The 18,018-nt window shown below is 53.2% G+C and overlaps 2 protein-coding genes across 3 annotated transcripts in view; one reads left to right on the plus strand and one right to left on the minus strand.

The window, feature by feature from the left end:
• Window positions 1-12,254: 12,254 nt before the first annotated feature.
• HYAL2 (hyaluronidase 2) lies at window positions 12,255-17,327 on the minus strand. Of its 2 annotated transcripts, none has more exons than XM_050780882.1 (4): window positions 17,079-17,327; window positions 14,006-14,972; window positions 13,398-13,487; window positions 12,255-12,983 (listed from the first exon to the last, which is right to left on the minus strand). In XM_050780882.1, the coding sequence occupies exons 2-4, from the start codon at window positions 14,924-14,926 to the stop codon at window positions 12,573-12,575; spliced, it is 1,422 nt and encodes a 473-aa protein (XP_050636839.1). In that variant the 5' UTR covers window positions 14,927-14,972; window positions 17,079-17,327; the 3' UTR covers window positions 12,255-12,572. The 2 variants fall into 2 exon arrangements, with proteins under 2 accessions (XP_050636839.1, XP_050636840.1); XM_050780883.1 differs by lacking the exon at window positions 17,079-17,327 and adding an exon at window positions 15,797-16,014.
• LOC126948732 (transmembrane reductase CYB561D2) overlaps window positions 16,063-18,018 on the plus strand; it is a 33,795-nt gene continuing 31,839 nt past the window's right edge. Inside the window, exon 1 of the mRNA XM_050780999.1 lies at window positions 16,063-16,128. The gene's annotated coding sequence lies outside the window, so the exon portion shown is untranslated. The remainder of the gene's footprint in view (window positions 16,129-18,018) is intronic.

Here is an 18,018-nt window from a genome sequence, read left to right on the forward strand (position 1 = left end):
AAATAAATAAATAAAATAATAAAACAAAATAAGTAAATAAGAAGGAGGGATGTTCAGAACAAATAGGAAAGTCCAACCATGTCATGAACAGTCACTGTAAGTCACAAAAAACCCAAAAACATTTTTTTTTTTGAGACAGAGTCTCGCTCTGTCACCCAGGCTGGAGTGCAGTGGCCAGATCTCGGCTCACTACAAGCTCCGCCTCCCAGGTTCACGCCATTCTCTTGCCTCAGCCTCCTGAGTAGCTGGGACTACAGGCACCTGCCACCACGCCTGGCTAATTTTTTTGTATTTTTAGTAGAGATGGGGTTTCACCATGTTAGCCAAGATGGTCTCGATCTCCTGACCTCGTGATCCACCTGCCTCGGCCTCCAGAAGTGCTGGGATTACAGGTGTGAGCCACCAAGCCGGGTCAAAAACCCAAAAACTTTTTTTTTTGAGATGGAGTCTTGCTCTGTCGCCCAGGCTGGAGTGCAGTGACCGGATCTCAGCTCACTGCAAGCTCCGCCTCCCGGGTTTACGCCATTCTCCTGCCTCAGCCTCCCGAGTAGCTGGGACTATAGGCGCCCGCCACCTCACCTGGCTAGTTTTTTGTATTTTTTAGTAGAGACGGTGTTTCACTGTGTTAGCCAGGATGGTCTCGATCTCCTGACCTTGTGATCCGCTTGTCTTGGCCTCCCAAAGTGCTGAGATTACAGGCTTGAGCCACTGCGCCCGGCCCCAAAAACTTTTATATAATCAAGTTGTCATATACTTTTTTTTTTCAGGGTAGAGTCTTGCTCTGTGGCCCAGGCTGGAGTGCTGTGGTACAATCTTCACTCACTGCAACCTCTGCCTCCTGGGTTCAAGTGATTCTCCTGCCTCAGCCTCCCCAGTAGCTGGGATTACAGGCATGTGCCACCACACCTGGCTAATTTTTGTATTTTTAGTAGACATGGGGTTTCGCCATATTGGCTTGGCTGGTCTTGAACTCATGACCTCAGATGATCCTCCCACCTCAGCCTCCCAAAATGCTAGGATTACAGGCGTGAGCCACCATGTGAGGCCAAGTTGTCATATAATTATTAAGCTTTGGTTTGCTAAGGAAAAAAATACTGAGATAATTTTTTTTTTTTTTTTTTTGAGATGGAGTCTTGCTGTGTCGCCCAGGCTGGAGTGCAGTGGCAGTGGTACGATCTCAGCTCACTGCAACCTCCGCCTCCTGGGTTCAAGTGATTCCTCTGCCTCAGCCTCTTGAATAGCTGGGATTATAGATGTCACCACCACACCCAGCTAATTTTTGTATTTTTAGTAGAGATGGGGTTTCACCATGTAGTTCAGGCTGGTCTGGAACTCCTGACCTTGTGATCCGCCCACCTTGACCTGCCAAAATGCTGTGATTACAGGCATGAGCCACCATGCCTGTCCAAATTTTTTTTTTTTTTTGAGATGGAGTTTTACTCTTGTTGCCCAGGCTGGAGTGCAATGGCACGATCTCGGCTCACTGCAACCTTCACCTCCCGGGTTCAAGCGATTCTCCTGCCTTAGCCTCCTTAGTAGCTGCGATTACAGGCATGTGCCACTGTGTCTGGCTAATTTTGTATTTTTAGTAGAGCCGGGGTTTCTCCATGTTGGGCAGGCTGGTCTTGAACTCCCGACCTCAGGTGATCTGCCCACCTTGGCCTCCCAAAGTGCTGGGATTACAGGCATGAGCCACTGCTCCTGGTCCAGATTAACAAGGTTTTCTTGAGGCATTAACAAGCTCCTTAATAAAAGTTATAAAGGTTTTAAAAGGCTTATGGAAGTTATATTTTATAACCAAGATTAAATTTCATATTGTTTACAAAATTTTGAAAAACAAATTTAATTGGCTTTGTGCTGTTTTTACTAGGGTTTCTCATTTAGAAAATAAATCTCCTCTATCAGAGAATGAAGAGTTTTGCTTTTTTTGAAATCCTTGAGTTAACACTGTGGTTAAATAAATGACTTCACAATTACCTGTAATCCTACTTTGTAGTATCAAGGGTTTTAAACCTTTTATATTTGACAAACTTTCCAAAATCCAATTGTAAATTATGTCTTTTTCCAACCTAACTAATCCTTTAAGACATCAAGTTCCCTAAAGTCCAAAAAAAAGACATAATCTGGCTTATTTGGTATAAAAATTATACAGGAAGCATTGTCAAATATGAAATAGTGTTTGGTGCGGGACGTGGTGGCTCACGCCTGTAATGCCAGCACTTTGGGAGGCCGAGACAGTCAGATCACGAGGTGAGGAGATTGAGACCATCCTGGCTAACATGGTAAAACCCCATCTCTACTACAAATGCAAAAATTTAGCTGGGTGTGGTGGCGGGTGCCTGTAGTCCCAGCTACTCAGGAGGCTGAGGCAGGAGAATGGCGTGAACCTGGGAGGTGGAGCTTGCAGTGAGTGGAGATCGCGCCACTGCACTCCAGCTTGGGCAACAGAGCGAGACTCCGTCTCAAAAAAAAAAAAAAAAAAAGGCCGGGCGCGGTGGCTCAAGCCTGTAATCCCAGCACTTTGGGAGGCCGAGACGGGCGGATCACGAGGTCAGGAGATCGAGACCATCCTGGCTAACACAGTGAAACCCCGTCTCTACTAAAAAATACAAAAAACTAGCCGGGCGCGGTGGCGGGCGCCTGTAGTCCCAGCTACTCGGGAGGCTGAGGCAGGAGAATGGCGTGAACCCGGGAGGCGGAGCTTGCAGTGAGCCGAGATCCGGCCACTGCACTCCAGCCTGGGCGGCAGAGCGAGACTCCGTCTCAAAAAAAAAAAAAAAAAAAAAAAAAAAAAAAAAAAAAGAAATAGTGTTTGGTTTTCTTTGAGCTGTATTTGTATAAATATGTTATTGGTATGTGTTCCAAAATTATGGGAAACTCTTGTAATTCTAACTTAGTGTACATTATCAATAATAATCATAATTATGTTAAAATTATTGTGTGCCATAGAGGTAGCAAATTTCCTCCTCAATTTTTTCTTTTGACGATGGCTGCCTTAAAACTTTTTTTTCATCCATCGACAACTGTTGTCTTGTTTTGGTCCTGTTTAGAAGGTGGCTTTGTAATCAGCTATAAAACTCCAAAAGGCGGCCGGGCGCGGTGGCTCAAGCCTGTAATCCCAGCACTTTGGGAGGCCGAGACGGGCGGATCACGAAGTCAGGAGATCGAGACCATCCTGGCTAACCCGGTGAAACCCTGTCTCTACTAAAAATACAAAAAACTAGCCGGGCGAGGTGGTGGGCGCCTGTAGTCCCAACTACTCGGGAGGCTGAGGCAGGAGAATGGCGTGAACCCGGGAGGCGGAGCTTGCAGTGAGCTGAGATCCGGCCACTGCACTCCAGCCTGGGCGGCAGAGCGAGACTCCGTCTCAAAAAAAAAAAAAAAAAAAAAAAAAAACAAAACAAAACTCCAAAAGGTGCTCTTAAATGCAGGTTTCTGATAACTTTGGAGACTGTGACATCAGAATACAGGAAAAACTTTCAGGACTCATGGAGAGCTAAAATGTTCATGAGTATCAAGCAGAACAGGAATTAACTGCATGGAATGAACCAATCTCTTTGACTTTTTGCTTAAAATGTTTGCTAATCCTGCCAGGCACAGTGGCTCATGCCTGTAATCCCAGCACTTTGGGAGGCCAAGGCGGGCGGATCACGAGGTCAGAGGATCGAGACCATCCTGGCCAACATGGTAAAACCCATCTCTACTAAAAATACAAAAATTAGGCCAGGCGCGGTGGCTCACGCCTGTAATCCCAGCACTCAGAGAGGCCAAGGCGGGTGGATCACAAGGTCAGGAGATCAAGACCATCCTGGCTAACACAGTAAAACCCCATCTCTACTAAAAAATACAAAAAATTAGCCGGGCATAGTGGCAGGCGCCTGTAGTCCCACCTACTCTGGAGGCTGAGGCAGGAGAATGGCATGGCGTGTACCCGGGTGGCGGAGCTTACAGTGAGCAGATATTGCACTACTGCACTCCAGCACTCTAGCCTGGGTGACAGAGCGAGACTCCGTCTCAAAAAAAAAAAAAAGAAAAAATACAAAAATTAGCTTGGTGTAGTGGCGCATGCCTGTAATCCCAGCTACTCGGGAGGCTGAGGCATGAGAATTACTTGAACCCAGGAGGTGGAAATTGCAGTGAGCCGAGATCATGCCACTTTACTCCAGCCTGGCAACAGAGCATGACTCCGTCTCAAAAAACAAAACAAAACAGGTCAGGCGCGATGGCTCACGCCTGTAATCCCAGCACTTTGGGAGGCTGAGGTGGGCAGATCACCTGAGGATGCGAGTTTAAGACCAGCCTGACCAACATGGAGAAACCCCGTGTCTACTGAAAATGCAAAAATATTACCCAGGCGTGGTGGCATATGCCTGTAATCCCAGCTACTCGGGAGGTTGAGGCAGGAGAATCACTTGAACCCAGGAGGCAGAGATTGCAGTGAACCAAGATTGCGCCATTGCATTCCAGCCTGGGCAACAAGAGCAAAACTCTGTCTCAAAAAACAAAAAACACTTTTCTGTTGAGCTATTGACAGCGTTTTAAATTTTTTTTATTTTTTTGAGATGGAGTCTCGGTCTGTCGCCCAGGGTGGAGTGCAGTGGCACGATCTCGGCTCACTGCAAGCTCTGCCTCCCGAGTTCACGCCATTCTTCTGCCTCAGCCTCCTGAGTAGCTGGGACTACAGGCGACCGCCACCGCACCCGGCTAATTTTTTTGTATTTTTAGTAGAGACGGGGTTTCACTGTGTAAGCCAGGATGGTCTCGATCTCCTGACCTTGTGATCCGACCTTGTGATCTGCCTGCCTCGGCCTCCCAAAGTGTGGGGATTACAGGCATGAGCCACCGCGCCTGGCCTAATTTTGTTTTAGACGAAGTCTCACTCTGTTGCTCAGACTGGAGTGCAATGGCACGATCTCGGCTCACTGCAACCTCTGGCTCCCGGGTTCAAGCGATTCTCCTGCCCCAGCCTCCCGAGTAGCTGGGATTACAGGTGCACGCTACTACACCTAGCTAATTTTTTAATTTTTAGTAGAGACAGCGTTTCAGCATGTTGTTCAGGATGTTCTCGAACTCCTGACCTCGTGATCTGCCCGCCTCGGCATCCCAAAGTGCTGGGATTACAGGCGTGAGCCACCGTGCCCAGCCGACAGCTTTTTTTTTTTTTTTTTTTTTTTTTTTGAGATGGAGTCTCGCTCTGTCGCCCAGGCTGGAGTGCAGTGGCCGGATCTCAGCTCACAGCAAGCTCCGCCTCCCGGGTTTACACCATTCTCCTGCCTCAGCCTCCCGAGTAGCTGGGACTACAGGCGCCCGCCACCTCGCCCGGCTAGTTTTTTGTATTTTTTAGTAGAGACGGGGTTTCACCGTATTAGCCAGGATGGTCTCGATTTCCTGACCTCGTGATCCGCCCGTCTCGGCCTCCCAAAGTGCTGGGATTACAGGCTTGAGCCACCGTGCCCGGCCGACAGCTTTTAACAATTTAGTATACTCCTATGAACAAAATTTGGAGCATATTTGTTTCTCTACCTGACTTCTCCAGAATTTGGAAACTATGTGTGAGTATTCTTAACTTATGGCAATACAGTTATTTGCATAACTGCAATAAGAATCTGTTTTCACCTGACATGGTGGCTTACTCCTGTAATCCCAGCACTTTCGGAGGCCAAGGTGGGTGAATCACCTGAGGTTGGTAGTTCGAGACCAGCCTGGCCAACATGGCAAAACCCCATCTCTACTAAAAACACAAAAATTAGCTGGGCATGGTGGCACATGCCTGTAATCCCAGCTACTCGGAAGGCTGAGGCAGGAGAATTGCTTGAACCTGGGAAACGGAGGTTGCAGTAAGCCGAGATTGCACCATTGCACTCCAGCCTGGGCAACAAAGCAAGATTCCACCTCAAAAAAAAAAAAAAAAAAAAAAAAGAATCTGTTTTCATTTGTAACAGGACACAGTTGGAGGAATCCGTTATTTGACCAAGACTTTGACTGGAATGGTGTGCTTTCATTTAAGGAATCAAACTTAACTTACGGAGCCAATAAAGCCCTTGGGAAAACTGGCCTCCTATTTTGTGTACACAGTCCCTGTACAGGGTTTCTTACCTCTAGTAAGTAAAGAATGTCACTTTCTGGGGCCAGGAGCTGTGGCTCATGCTTGTAATCCCAGCACTTTGGGAGGCCAAAGTGGGCAGATCACCTGAGGTCAGGAGTTCAAGACTAGCCTGGCCAACATGGTGAAACCCTGTCTCTACTAAAAATACAAAAAATTATCTGGGCGTGGTGGTGGGTGCCTGTAATCTCAGGTACTCGGGAGGCTGAGGCAGTAGAATAGCTTGAACCCAGGAGGCGGAGGTTGCAGTGAGCCGAGATTGCACCATTGCACTCCAGCCTGGGCAACAAGAGCGAATCTCCATCTAAAAAAAAAAAGAAAAAAAAAAGGATGTCACTTTCTGACAGGCGCAGAGGCCCCAGGTTTATCTGTTTACGTTGCAACTTGAAAGGACAGGAAATTCCACCCAACTCATGGGTATTTGATGGCACAAATCCATGGCTGGGCAGGGCTTTAAAAAGTCTTATCTGAGATTCCTCTTATGGAACAAAATAAATTATTCTTGCTGCACTGTATACAAATATTTAGGCCAAGTATAATAAGCAAACAAGTCATATCATGATTTGTCTTTAGTAAAATGGGAAATTGGAGAGAATAAAATTATGTTTCAAAACGAATGTACACCTGTTGTTAGATTCTAGTCTTAACTGTTTTTTTTTTTGAGACGGAGTCTCGCTCTGTCGCCCGGGCTGGAGTGCAGTGGCCGGATCTCAGCTCACTGCAAGCTCCGCCTCCTGGGTTCAGGCCATTCTCCCGCCTCAGCCTCCCGAGTAGCTGGGACCACAGGCGCCCGCCACCTCGCCCGGCTAATTTTTTGTATTTTTTAGTAGAGACGGGGTTTCACCGTGTTAGCCAGCATGGTCTCGATCTCCTGACCTCGTGATCCGCCCATCTCGGCCTCCCAAAGTGCTGGGATTACAGGCTTGAGCCACCGCGCCCGGCCAACTGTTTTTTTTTTTGTTTCCAATTTTTATGATTTTCTACAGTTTGGACTGAATTTTTCTTGGCTACAAGTCTTCAAAATAAAGTTTTCAATTTTTTTCTTTCTTTTTTTTTTTCATTTTCCTAATTTGGAGTCACTGAAAACTAAGCTGTGGTTTCTTTCTTTTTTTTTTTTTTGAGGTGGAGTCTCCCTTTGTCACCCAGGCTGGAGTGCAGTGGCGCAATCTCAGCTCACTGCAACCTACGCCTCCTAGGTTCAAGCGATTCTCCTGCCTCAGCCTCCCAAGTAGCTGGGACTACAGGCGCTTGCTACCATGCCTGGCTAATTTTTGTATTTTTAGTAGAGATGGGTTTCACCATATTGACCAGGCTGGTCTCGAACTCCTGACCTTGTGATCCGGCCGCCTCAGCCTCCCAAAGTGCTGGGAGTACAGGCGTAAGCCACCGCAGCCGGCCCTAGCTGTGGTTTCTTAAACGCGTGTGAACTAAAGCCAGACAACTTACACTTCAGAAGAAAGTAACAGTAACCTGTTTACATACATAAGCCACTTTCATACCTGCCTACCAATGTATGGACTTCAGAGTAACGTGGCCTATATTTTTCCAGGATTTTTTTTTGGAGACAGAGTTTCACTCTTGTTGCCCAGGGTGGAGTGCAATGGCAGGATCTCAGCTCGCTGCAACCTCCACCTCCTGGGTTCAAGTGATTCTCCTGTCTCAGCCTCCCGAGTAGCTGGGATTACAGGCATGAGCCACTATGCCCAGCTAGTTTTTTGTATTTTCAGTACAGATGGAGTTTCTCCATGTTGGTCATGCTGTTCTCGAACTGCTGACTGCAGGTGATCTGCCCGCCTTGGCCTCCCAAATTGCTGGGATTACAAGCACGACCCACCCCGCCAGGCCTTGGATTGTTCTTTTGCTGTTTTTTTTTCTCCCTTCCTCCTCCCTATTTTTCTCTTCACTGCATGAGACTTTACAACCTGCTAAAAATGAGTTTTCAGGACCTACCTATCTAGCAATGAGAGATCAGATGAAACCTGAGACCAGATACTCATTTTCTTTTTTTTTTTTTTTTTTTTGAGACGGAGTCTCGCTCTGTCACCCAGGCTGGAGTGCGGTGGCCGGATCTCAGCTCACTGCAAGCTCCGCCTCCCGGGTTCACGCCATTCTCCTGCCTCAGCCTCCCGAGTAGCTGGGACTATAGGCGCCCGCCACCTCGCCCGGCTAGTTTTTTGTATTTTTTAGTAGAGACGGGGTTTCACCGTGTTAGCCAGGATGGTCTCGATCTCCTGACCTCGTGATCCGCCCGTCTCGGCCTCCCAAAGTGCTGGGATTACAGGCGTGAGCCACCGCGCCCGGCCAGATACTCATTTTCTTGCAAAATGCTTTCTCCAAAAGATTTTTAAAAAGAAAATGGGGTAAATGTGAAAGGAAAGTATCCTGGGCCTCTTCAAGCTAGGAACTGCTCAGGGCAAATCTGCCTCCCATTCTATTAAGGTCATCCTTTTGCTCACAAAGATGGATGCATATTCTGATTGCCTCCTTTGGAAAGACTTACCAGAAACTCAAAAGAATGCAACCATCTGTCTCTCACCTATCTGTGACCTGGAAGCCCCCAGTGCTTTGAGCCTGGGAGCCTTGATTTGAGCAGTCTCCCCCTTTCTTTCTGGAACTAATGTGCTTCTTACATAATGATTAATGTCTCATGTCTCCCTAAAATGTATAAAGCCAAGATGTGCCCCAACTGCCCTGGGCACTTGTCGTCAGTACTTCCTGAGGCTGTGTCACCGGCAAGTCCTCAACCTCGGCAAAATAAACTTTCTAAGTTAACTGAGACCTTTCTCAGATTTTGTGGGTTCACAGCTGATTCAGAAGCTGGTTATTGACACCTGCTACGTGCTTGGGCCCAGACTTGCCTGCCAGAGTGGGGTGAAGGAAACACCATGTCCCTGCCCAAGTGAAAGTGCTGCCTGGATCTGAGTCAAGTCTGAGACTGAGCCACTGCAGCCAGGCCACCCCTGGCACGGTGGCCACTGAAGCAGTGAAACTCACAGTTAACTACCATCTGGGCTTGGTCCTCCAGGCTGCCTGGGATAGAAAAGCTGACAGGGCTGAGGGAAAGAAGGGCCCAGGGTGCTGGGGACAGCATGAGACTTGTACACAGGATCAAGCCCCAGAAGTGGTGGCTGCTGATCCTGTTCAGGAAGCAGGGTCCCAGAGTGATGACCATGTAGGACCAGAGAGCCTGGCACAACTCTTGAGGGCTGAGGGAACAGAACATCAAGGCAGCCCCCGGCCCCTCTCCTCGAGGATTCATGCCACCTCCTGGTGCCCCCCAGAAACCTAGTGCTGCAGTTGGCACGATCCAGGCAACCACCAGGCCAGCATTCTCCAGCTGGCCTCAGTCCAAGGGAGAAGCTCTAATGGTGGAACCACAGGAAGAAGCCGAGGGTGCCTGAAACCCTCTTCCACCCCAGGGCCCTGCCCACAGGCCTGCTCCTACTGGGCTGGTCCAGTAGGATTGGTTCAAGTGGTGTGTGTGCGTGCATGTGTCTGGGGCCCATCAGCTTGATGGTCCAGTCCGGCCTGCTGTCTCTGGCTGTGCAACACTTCAGACCTCTGAGCCGCATCACTCCCCATTACTTTACTCCTACACACTCCCTGTCTTCCCCACAGGACAGTGCTGGCTCTCCCTGAGTTGCACTTTCCCTAGGACTGTCTTTTAGGTCCTCTGGGGGAAGAAATGGAGGTTCATAAAGGTTTATATGGAGGGGGTCACAGCTCGATGGGTACTGGTCACAGCTGTGCAGGAAAGGTCGCAGTTGTGGAGGAGTCACAGCTATTTGGAGAAGGTAACAGTGGTGTGGGGTCACACATGGGAGGGGTTACAGGTATGCAGGGGTCATAGCTAAGTGGGAAAGGTCACAGTGGTGTGGTCTGGATCACCTGTGTGTGTTGGGTGTGGGTGGGGTAGCTCAGAGGTATGCATGGTCACGTGTGTGGGGGAGGTCACAGGTGCAGGAAGTCACAGGTATGGGGGACAGGCCACAGCTCCTTTCTCCTTTCCTGCTCTCCCTTTGCTGAGCACCATTATCTTATTGTGGCAACTTTTTTTTTTGAGACAGAGTCTTGCTCTGTCACCCACGCTGGAGTTCAGTGGCGCAGTCTCCGCTCATTGCAACCTCCTGGGGTCAAGTGATTCTTGTGTTTCAGCTGCCCAAGCAGCTGGGACTACAGATGTGCACCACCAAACCTAGCTAATTTTTTTTTTGAGATGGAGTCTCGCTCTGTCGCCTAGGTTGGAGTGCAGTGGCGTGATTTCGGCTCACTGCAACCTCCATCTCCCGGGTTCAAGTGATTCTCCTGCCTCAGCCTCCTGAGTAGCTGGGATTACAAGCAGGCACCACCATACCCGGCCAATTTTTGTATTTTCAGTAGAGATGGGGTTCACCACATTGGTCAGGCTGGTCTCTAATTCCCTGACCTTGTGATCCGCCTGCCTTGGCCTCCCAAAGTGCTGGGATTAGAGGCTGAGCCACTGCGCTCAGCCTGTCCAGCTAATTTTTGTATTTTTAGTAGAGGCAGGGTTTCAGCACGTTGGCCAGGTAGGTCTCAAACTCTTGCCCTCAAGTGATCCACCTGCCTCAGCCTCCCAAAGTGCTGGAATTACAGGAGTGAGCCACCGCACCCAGCCCATCATTTTATTGACCAACACCTGAATCTTCTCTCCAGCCTGGCCTCCCCCACCATGGCCATGAACACCTGGGACTCCTCTACTTCTGTGTCCACCTCATTCTTCACTGCGTGAATTTACCACGTCACCTTTCCAGTGCTACCACCTCACTCTCTCCTCTCCATTCTCTACCCATTAGAGGTGAGGGAAGGATGTCTTTACAGTCTGGGTTGGCACTGGCTTGGCCGGGCTTGTTTCTGTCATCTGGCATCTTGGTCTTTGCATCTAGTGTACATCTACCTCTATTTTGTCACTCCCACAAGGACAGGGGTCTGTGTTGGTGTGGTTCACAGATGCATCACGGATGCATCCCCAGCACCTAGCCCAGCACAGGCACACTGCGTGCTCAGCGTTTACTGAATGAGTGAGGCAGTCTCCACCATTAGGCGAAGTCAGGCCTGGTGCTGTTCCAGGGCTGTCCCTCCTGCCTCTGTCCACAGCAGCCCCTAAGCCACACCCCAGCCGTGAACTGTTCGCCTTCACCCTCTCCAGCTTCCTTTAGCCTCTGCCCAGGATTTGTTCCCGAGCATCGAGCTGCTGCCCTCACCTTTCAGAACCCAATGTGGGAAGCATCTCTAAGGGCACCACCCCTGCTCCCCTGCTGCTGGCTGCCCTGGCCACTCAATGGCTTCTTGAGTCTGTCTCCCCAGAGCCAGAGCCTCCTGAAGCAGGGCTGCGTGGTGAGTCATCACGGACATGGGCGGGACCCCAGGTGGGGGGTTGCTGGCTGAGGGGAGGGGCAGAATGCACTCCTGTCAGAGGCAGGGCTAGTGAAGCAGCTCAGAGCTGGTCTGGCAACTCCAGCTGTTCCTTCTTTCCTCAGGGACAATCAGAGACTAGCCATATTCTCTCACAGCCAGGACGGAGCAGACCTTAGAAGATGTTCCTGCTCCCAGGCCCAAGATACCACCTCCCAGCCCCATCAGGCATCTCCAGAATGGGACAGGGACTGAACCTCAGGATTCAGATCCCAATCCCCTGCCCACCTCCCACCACCAGATCCGAGGGAGGGCTGTGACCCTGATGAGAGGTGTATGTGGCTGGTGTCCACTGCCCTTGGGAGCAGGGACTGGAGGAGACACCCTTGCCTGTGGAACAGCAGGGAAGATCAAACGTTTCTCCCTGGGTTGGCAAGGAGGCTGGCACTGGTCCAGCTGAGAAGACAGGGGCAAGTGGCGGAAACACAATGAGCCCCGTCCCTCACACAAGGGCTGGGCCTGACTCCCTTGCAACCAATATGGAGAAAGCAAGGTCACTGGTGTTGGGATGGAATGTGGGTCCCCCCACTCCCAGTGACTCGTGCTCCAGCAGAACAGCTCCAGAGTGGGCAGCTCTGGGCCCCCAGTCTTGGTGAATACATCTTACACGAGAAGTCCCCAGCAGAGGGTTTCATAGAGACAGAGCTGAGCTCAAACCCCATGAGAGATTCTGGAATCTCTCACACACTCTAGCCCACATACAAAATCCAAGCAGAGAAGCAACTGTTTTATGTTTAATTTACAAAAGAGACCCCAAAATAATAATAATAAACTATCCAGGGCAAGAGAGTAGGGTCAGGTCCTCCCTAGCCCAGCTGTACCCTCCTTCCCCTCTGGCAGGGAGAGAAGGGGCCTCCCAGGGGACTTCCCCTCCCCCTTAGAACAGGGGGCTGCGAGCTGGTATGGATGCCCTCCTGGGCTTCGTGGGGGCTCTGCCCACTCCAAACTCCAGTTTGTCCACCCCCTGCAGGATCCTACATGCCTAAGAGAACCCTTGTGGTAGAGGCCAGCTTGCTGGGCAGCTAGGCAGGAGACCCTACAAGGTCCAGGTAAAGGCCAGGGCTGCCAGAGCCAGCAGACTGGTGAGGTGGAACGCAGCCCAGGCCTCACTGGCACCCCCAGCTGCCTGCCTATGGTCCCACTGGCATTGCTCACCACTCCAGCCCAAGTAGCACTGGCAGCGGAAGTGTGTCTGCAGGTGGTCAAGGTCGGCCCAGCTGAGCTCCCCGACAGGTCGCAGCTGGGGTTCACCGGGTGTGTGGCTAGGCACTAGGCGGAAGCTGTTGGTGCTGAGATGCAGGAAGGTACTGGCACTGGGGTTGCGGCGCACACAGCGTCCGTGTCCATGGCACTGGGCCCGGCTGCAATATTGGGTGGCCCAGGACACATTGACCACGTAGGGGACCAGCAGCCGTGTCAGGTAATCCTTAAGATACTGGCAGGTCTCCTGGAGGCAGAAGCCAAGGACCACAGGTCAGGGTCAGTGACCTCAGCCCACAGGCCCAGATGGAAACTGTGTCCACACTGTGATGACTATGCCTTATTTTAACTGCACACATTTATACATTCAATCTGCACCTGAGCCACACAGTCCCTGCTCCTGACGAGAAGTGGGTGGGGGCAGAGACCGGAACCCTGTTGGGCAGATGGGGAAGGGCGGAACTCAACAGCTGTTCAGGAAAGCATTTCCTCTTTCCTGAGAGCAGGGTGGGGGTGATCTCCTTTTCTGTCGTGACCAGGGATGCCTTGGGTGGGAGACAGACAAGGGGACTAGACTAGGATTGCCCACCTGAGATTGGTAGCCAAATGCCCTCTCTGGCTGTCCCGTAGACTGAGCTCTAGCAGGGTGGGTCTCGCTTACCGTGCTTGTGGTGTACCCTGCGTCACCCCAGAGGATGACACCAGCTGCGCCCAGGGCTGCACTCTCGCCAATGGTAGAGATGAGGTCCATCTATGCAGGAAAAGGGATGGTCACTGGGGAAGACTGAGCCCACGGGGTGAGAGGAACAGATGGGGAGGGCAGGCCCCAGCCTGTTTCAACCTACTGAACTCACAGCTCAACCCCCCTTTCACTTCCAGGCAGAGACTCATCTGTTTTGCTTCCTTTTTAAATGTTTAAGTCCATTTCCACCCCACTTTTGGGCCTCAGTTTCCCAAGCCAAGGCACACTTGAGCCTAGGTGCAGCTATCAAGATGGATTCCAAAGTTAGAAGGCCTGGGCCCCAGTCCCAGCTCTGCTCTGGATTTGCTGGGAAGCTTTGGGCAAACTTCTCAGCATCTCTGTGCCTCAAATGTTCTCATCTGAAAAATGGGGATAATGATGTCGCCCTTTCAGGTTACAGAGAGAATGATTTGAGGGAATGTGGAGCAGCCAATAAACTACAGATATAGTCCTATAGTGGCCCCTGATAACCCAAATGTGCAGTGGATCCTCAAGGAGGAAAAAGGCAGGGCCCTGGAGACACATACCTCACTAAGCCCCGTGAGCCTGCGGCTATAGGTGGGCCGTGTGAAGACGTAGACTGGGAGTGCATGGTTGGCATGGTGGGTTCGAGCCACACGAAGGGCCTCCTGAACACGGAAGCTCACAAAGTTGCGGCCATGGCGGGAGGAAGCAAGTGTCTCGTCCAGGTAGACAGACGGGAAGAGGGCCGTGCTCTCAGCCCACAGCCAGGCCAGCTGGTCATTGCGGGCCACCTCAACATCAGGACAGCGGCCTGTGTAGCTCTCCCAGTTCTGCACATAATCATGATTGTAGCAGTCAGGAAAGAGGTAGAAGCCCCAGAGGTGCCGGGGCCGCACTGCCTTGACATAACGCAGTGTCTCCAGCATGAACTGCTGTGCTGCGAACTCAAACTCATATTGTGCCTGTTTGACTATGCGGTCTGGAGGCCAGTCAGGGTGACGACTGGCCACCAGCTGGCGTGATGACCGGCGGTACACATCTTTGTCCTGCCAGTTGCGTACCCACACAGGTCGCCAGTCCTCCCAGTCGATGACCGCCAGCCCCTCAGACTCCTGTGTCCGAATGTAGTGCTCCACACGTTTCTGCAGCATCTTCCGGTGTGCCCAGAGGCTGACATTCTGTGGCACACCACCATGCACAGACCTTCCCGCGGAATCGAAGCGTGGATACAGGCCTAGACGGTCGCGGTAGAAGATGGTGATATTCTGGTTCACAAAACCCTCATTAGGTGAGGCCTGCACATCAAAGGCATTCAGGTCCAGTGGCACCTTGAGGCGTGGGCCACAGTCCTGTGTGGGCACATCCCACGCTACCACAAAGGGCCGGCCTGTGAAGATGGGTGGTGCTGTGGGCTTGAGCTCCATGGCCCATGCCACCGCCAGCACCAGGGCCAGTGTAACGGCGGGGCCTGGGCCTGCCCGCATGCTGGGGGCTGCAGGAGGTGTCACCTGCCTGGCACCAGCTCAGGAACTGGAAGAAGGGTGGGGGAAAACAAGTCAGTCTAGGGAATCCTGGAAGTGCCCCCCTCAAGCCCATCTATGCTCCCAAAGCCCATGCTGTGTAGGGGCACTGTGCTCATGGCTGTAATAGGTTTCAGAGACCACAGGCCACTGCACGGCAGGCAAGGCACCCTGGGAACTCACTGCCAGAAACACACGGCTCCTTTCTGGAGCAGGTAGCCTACGACTCGGGAGAAATCTCTATTAGGTCTGTGACCCTTCTCAGAACTAGATAATCTAGGCTCACCAGAGTGAGCATGTACTGCATACCATCCACTACATGGTTTCAGAGAACCCTGAACCCCTGATGCCCACCCTGTACACCGTGAAGAACCCTTGATCCAAAGAAACTATAGCATTTGGGTAAAGCAGCGAACAGCTCATTCAGAGGATAGGAAGCTGGAAGGAACGCAGCTGCGAGGCTTCTATCCGTGTAACACCCGCCCGGCAGAAGAGTGAGGCTGTCCGGACTTTCGAGAGCTGACACTCTCCCGGCTTGGAGGAGGCCCCGCGGGGACAAAGGGGCAGCGGACCTCCCACGGCGGCGCCGGCCGACCGGCCCGTCCCTCCACCGCCACCGGGAATGCGCGCGCCCGCCTCCCCCGCCCGGCAGCTCAGGGCTAGAGCGCGCTCCGCCGGGTCTTTGTGCGGGACCCCGCCCCCGCCCCGCACGTGGGGCCAGCGCCCGGTCGGGTGGGGGTGGGGTTTGTGGGACGCCTCTCCGCGAGCACCCCCGGGGATTCAGGCCCCAGCCCAAGGGGAGAGAGCCGCCAGGTTTGCACCGCCCGCCCTCACCTCGCGCGGGGCGCCACCGGGACCCGCGCCAGGGACACCGCCATCCCGGGCCCAGCCCAGCCCTCTCCGGCCGTTCGCCCAGGCGCGGCCCCGGCTCAGCGCCTCTGCTGGCTCCGCCCCTAGGCCCGCTGGCCCTTTAAGACTCCAGTGCGGAGGTGGGCCCGGGACTGGACTTGCGGCCGAGGCGGGAAGGTGTGTTTCACCTTTCTCGGTGCCGGTGCCGCGTTTCGGGCTCGAAGATCCCCAGGTCCTCTGCAGAGGAACGTAGCCACCCATCTGGGACCCTAATGGCCCTCTGAGCAGGGTTTTCTCTGGGAGTCTCAGCCACGAGCGTAAGTCAGCCTGAAATGTTCCCCCTGCAGCCCGAGGCCGGTGGTTCAGTCCTACCCGCTCCGCGGCGCCGCCAGCCTCTTAAAGAGACAGTGTGAGGGACGGGGCAGGGGGACGGGGAGAAAGGTGGGGGAAATGGGAGGAGGCGTTGTCCCGCTCGACCATCAGGAGGTGCTGCGGTACTCCGAGGTTGGCGGGGGGGCAGCAGCAGATCTGGCTCTGCACCCCCGAACGTAGACGCCAGCCATGGGGCCCCTTTGTGTGGAAAAAGGGACTTTGACCTGAGGCGACCTCTGGTCTCCTGGACAGTAATGCCCCGCCTCCCACGAATCAGGGGCCCCCTTGTCAGGTCCGCGGTGTAAAGGGAGGCCCCGCCCCCTGCAAGACTGAAGGAGGGGGCCAAGCACCGCTTCTTAGCACGCCCGGGAAGGGCCGAGGCAGTCGTTATCCTGGCAACCCGGCTGTAGGTCGCGGCGTGGCCAGTAGGGGTTGGGGCAGGGAAGCTCAGAGGGGTCTAGGAAGTTGGCCGCCCCCTCTCCCTGACTCGCATCAGGGAGGGCCAGTCATCCCTGGGATCCCGTCCTTTTCTGCCCGGTCTCTGAGGTCCTTTGGGAGCCCGGCTCCCTCTCAACCCCGAGGAGGCCCCCATCCCCTGCAGCAGTTTCTGGCTGTACCTCCAAGAAAGCCAGCAAGAGGGGTCTCCCAGGGCCTCCATCCCGTATCCAGCGACCCCTACGCTCCACCGGCCCCTCCCAGTGGGGGACAGGCTTAGAGCTGGACCCTGGCGAGCCCCGTGCGAAACCACATCGGCTCTTCCTACGTCCGCTCCCCAGTGCGAGACTCAGCTCCCCAAAGGGCCCACGTCTGCGCCACCAGCCCCTAACCCTCCCAGGCGCCAGGAGAGGGAGGGAGTGCTGTGGGGGTGCAGACCAGCCGTCTGCGCTGGGCTCACCTGTGTGGGAGTCCGTCGGCCCAGTCGGTCGGCGGCCTCCCTCCTTCCTGGGGTGAGCCTCTCCAGCTAGGCTACTTGCGCTAGCTGCTGCCCGTTGGGCAGCCCGTCGAGGACTTGATAAACCCCATTCCCTCCCATCCGCTCCCGCCTCCCATCCCAGCCCTTTCTCCTCACTTCCTGCTGCCCCCTGAGAGGAAAGGGCCAGGAACAGGCGCGGGGGAGGAGATCGCCTTGACCCTGTTTCCCTCCAGAATGCCCTGCTGGCTGGCTGCCCTCCCCATCCTTCCCCAGTAGGATCTGGTCCCACTAGCTGCGCCAGGTGACAGGAAGGCTATGGGCTCAGGATCAGGTGCCAATCTCCCCCACACCCACAGCTTCCAACACTAGGGAACCTCTTCACTCCTTCCCTAGGGTTGGGGCCCATCCTCAAATCCAGTAGGGTGTGAGAGGATGGGGTCAGGTGGTGGTGCTTTTGAGAGTCAAAATACTTGGGGTTGTTCAGCTGAGGGTCCCCCAGAGCAGGTGCCAAAGAAGGGAACTAGCCTTGGGAGGAGGGTCGGGGGGACTTCCAGTAGCTGAGTCCATTTTTTTCCACTGAGAGCTTCCGCATCCTGTGTGACAGGACAATGTGTTGGTGTGACTGTGTGGGTTGGGAAGGAGGGGACCAGCTGGGAGGGTTCTGCTGAGTGCTTTCCTGCTGGAGTTCATCCCTGGGTGTATTTCAGAGTTCACTACACAGAGTAGGGGACTCCTTACAACATGGATGAGGAAAGGGGTATATTCCTCTGGGAGGGGTGTTCCTGTGGCTGGCCCTAGGGAGGACTGCAGCGAGGTTCCAGCAGACCTCTCCAGGGGTGCAGACAAATCTACCTACCCTCAAGTCACCCAGAGCCAACCCCTCAGCAACCCAATGGCCCAATGCCCAGGAGCCTCTCCCGCA

Source organism: Macaca thibetana, chromosome 2 (genome assembly GCF_024542745.1).
Source record: "Macaca thibetana thibetana isolate TM-01 chromosome 2, ASM2454274v1, whole genome shotgun sequence".
In the NCBI taxonomy this organism is placed as follows: domain Eukaryota; kingdom Metazoa; phylum Chordata; class Mammalia; order Primates; family Cercopithecidae; genus Macaca; species Macaca thibetana.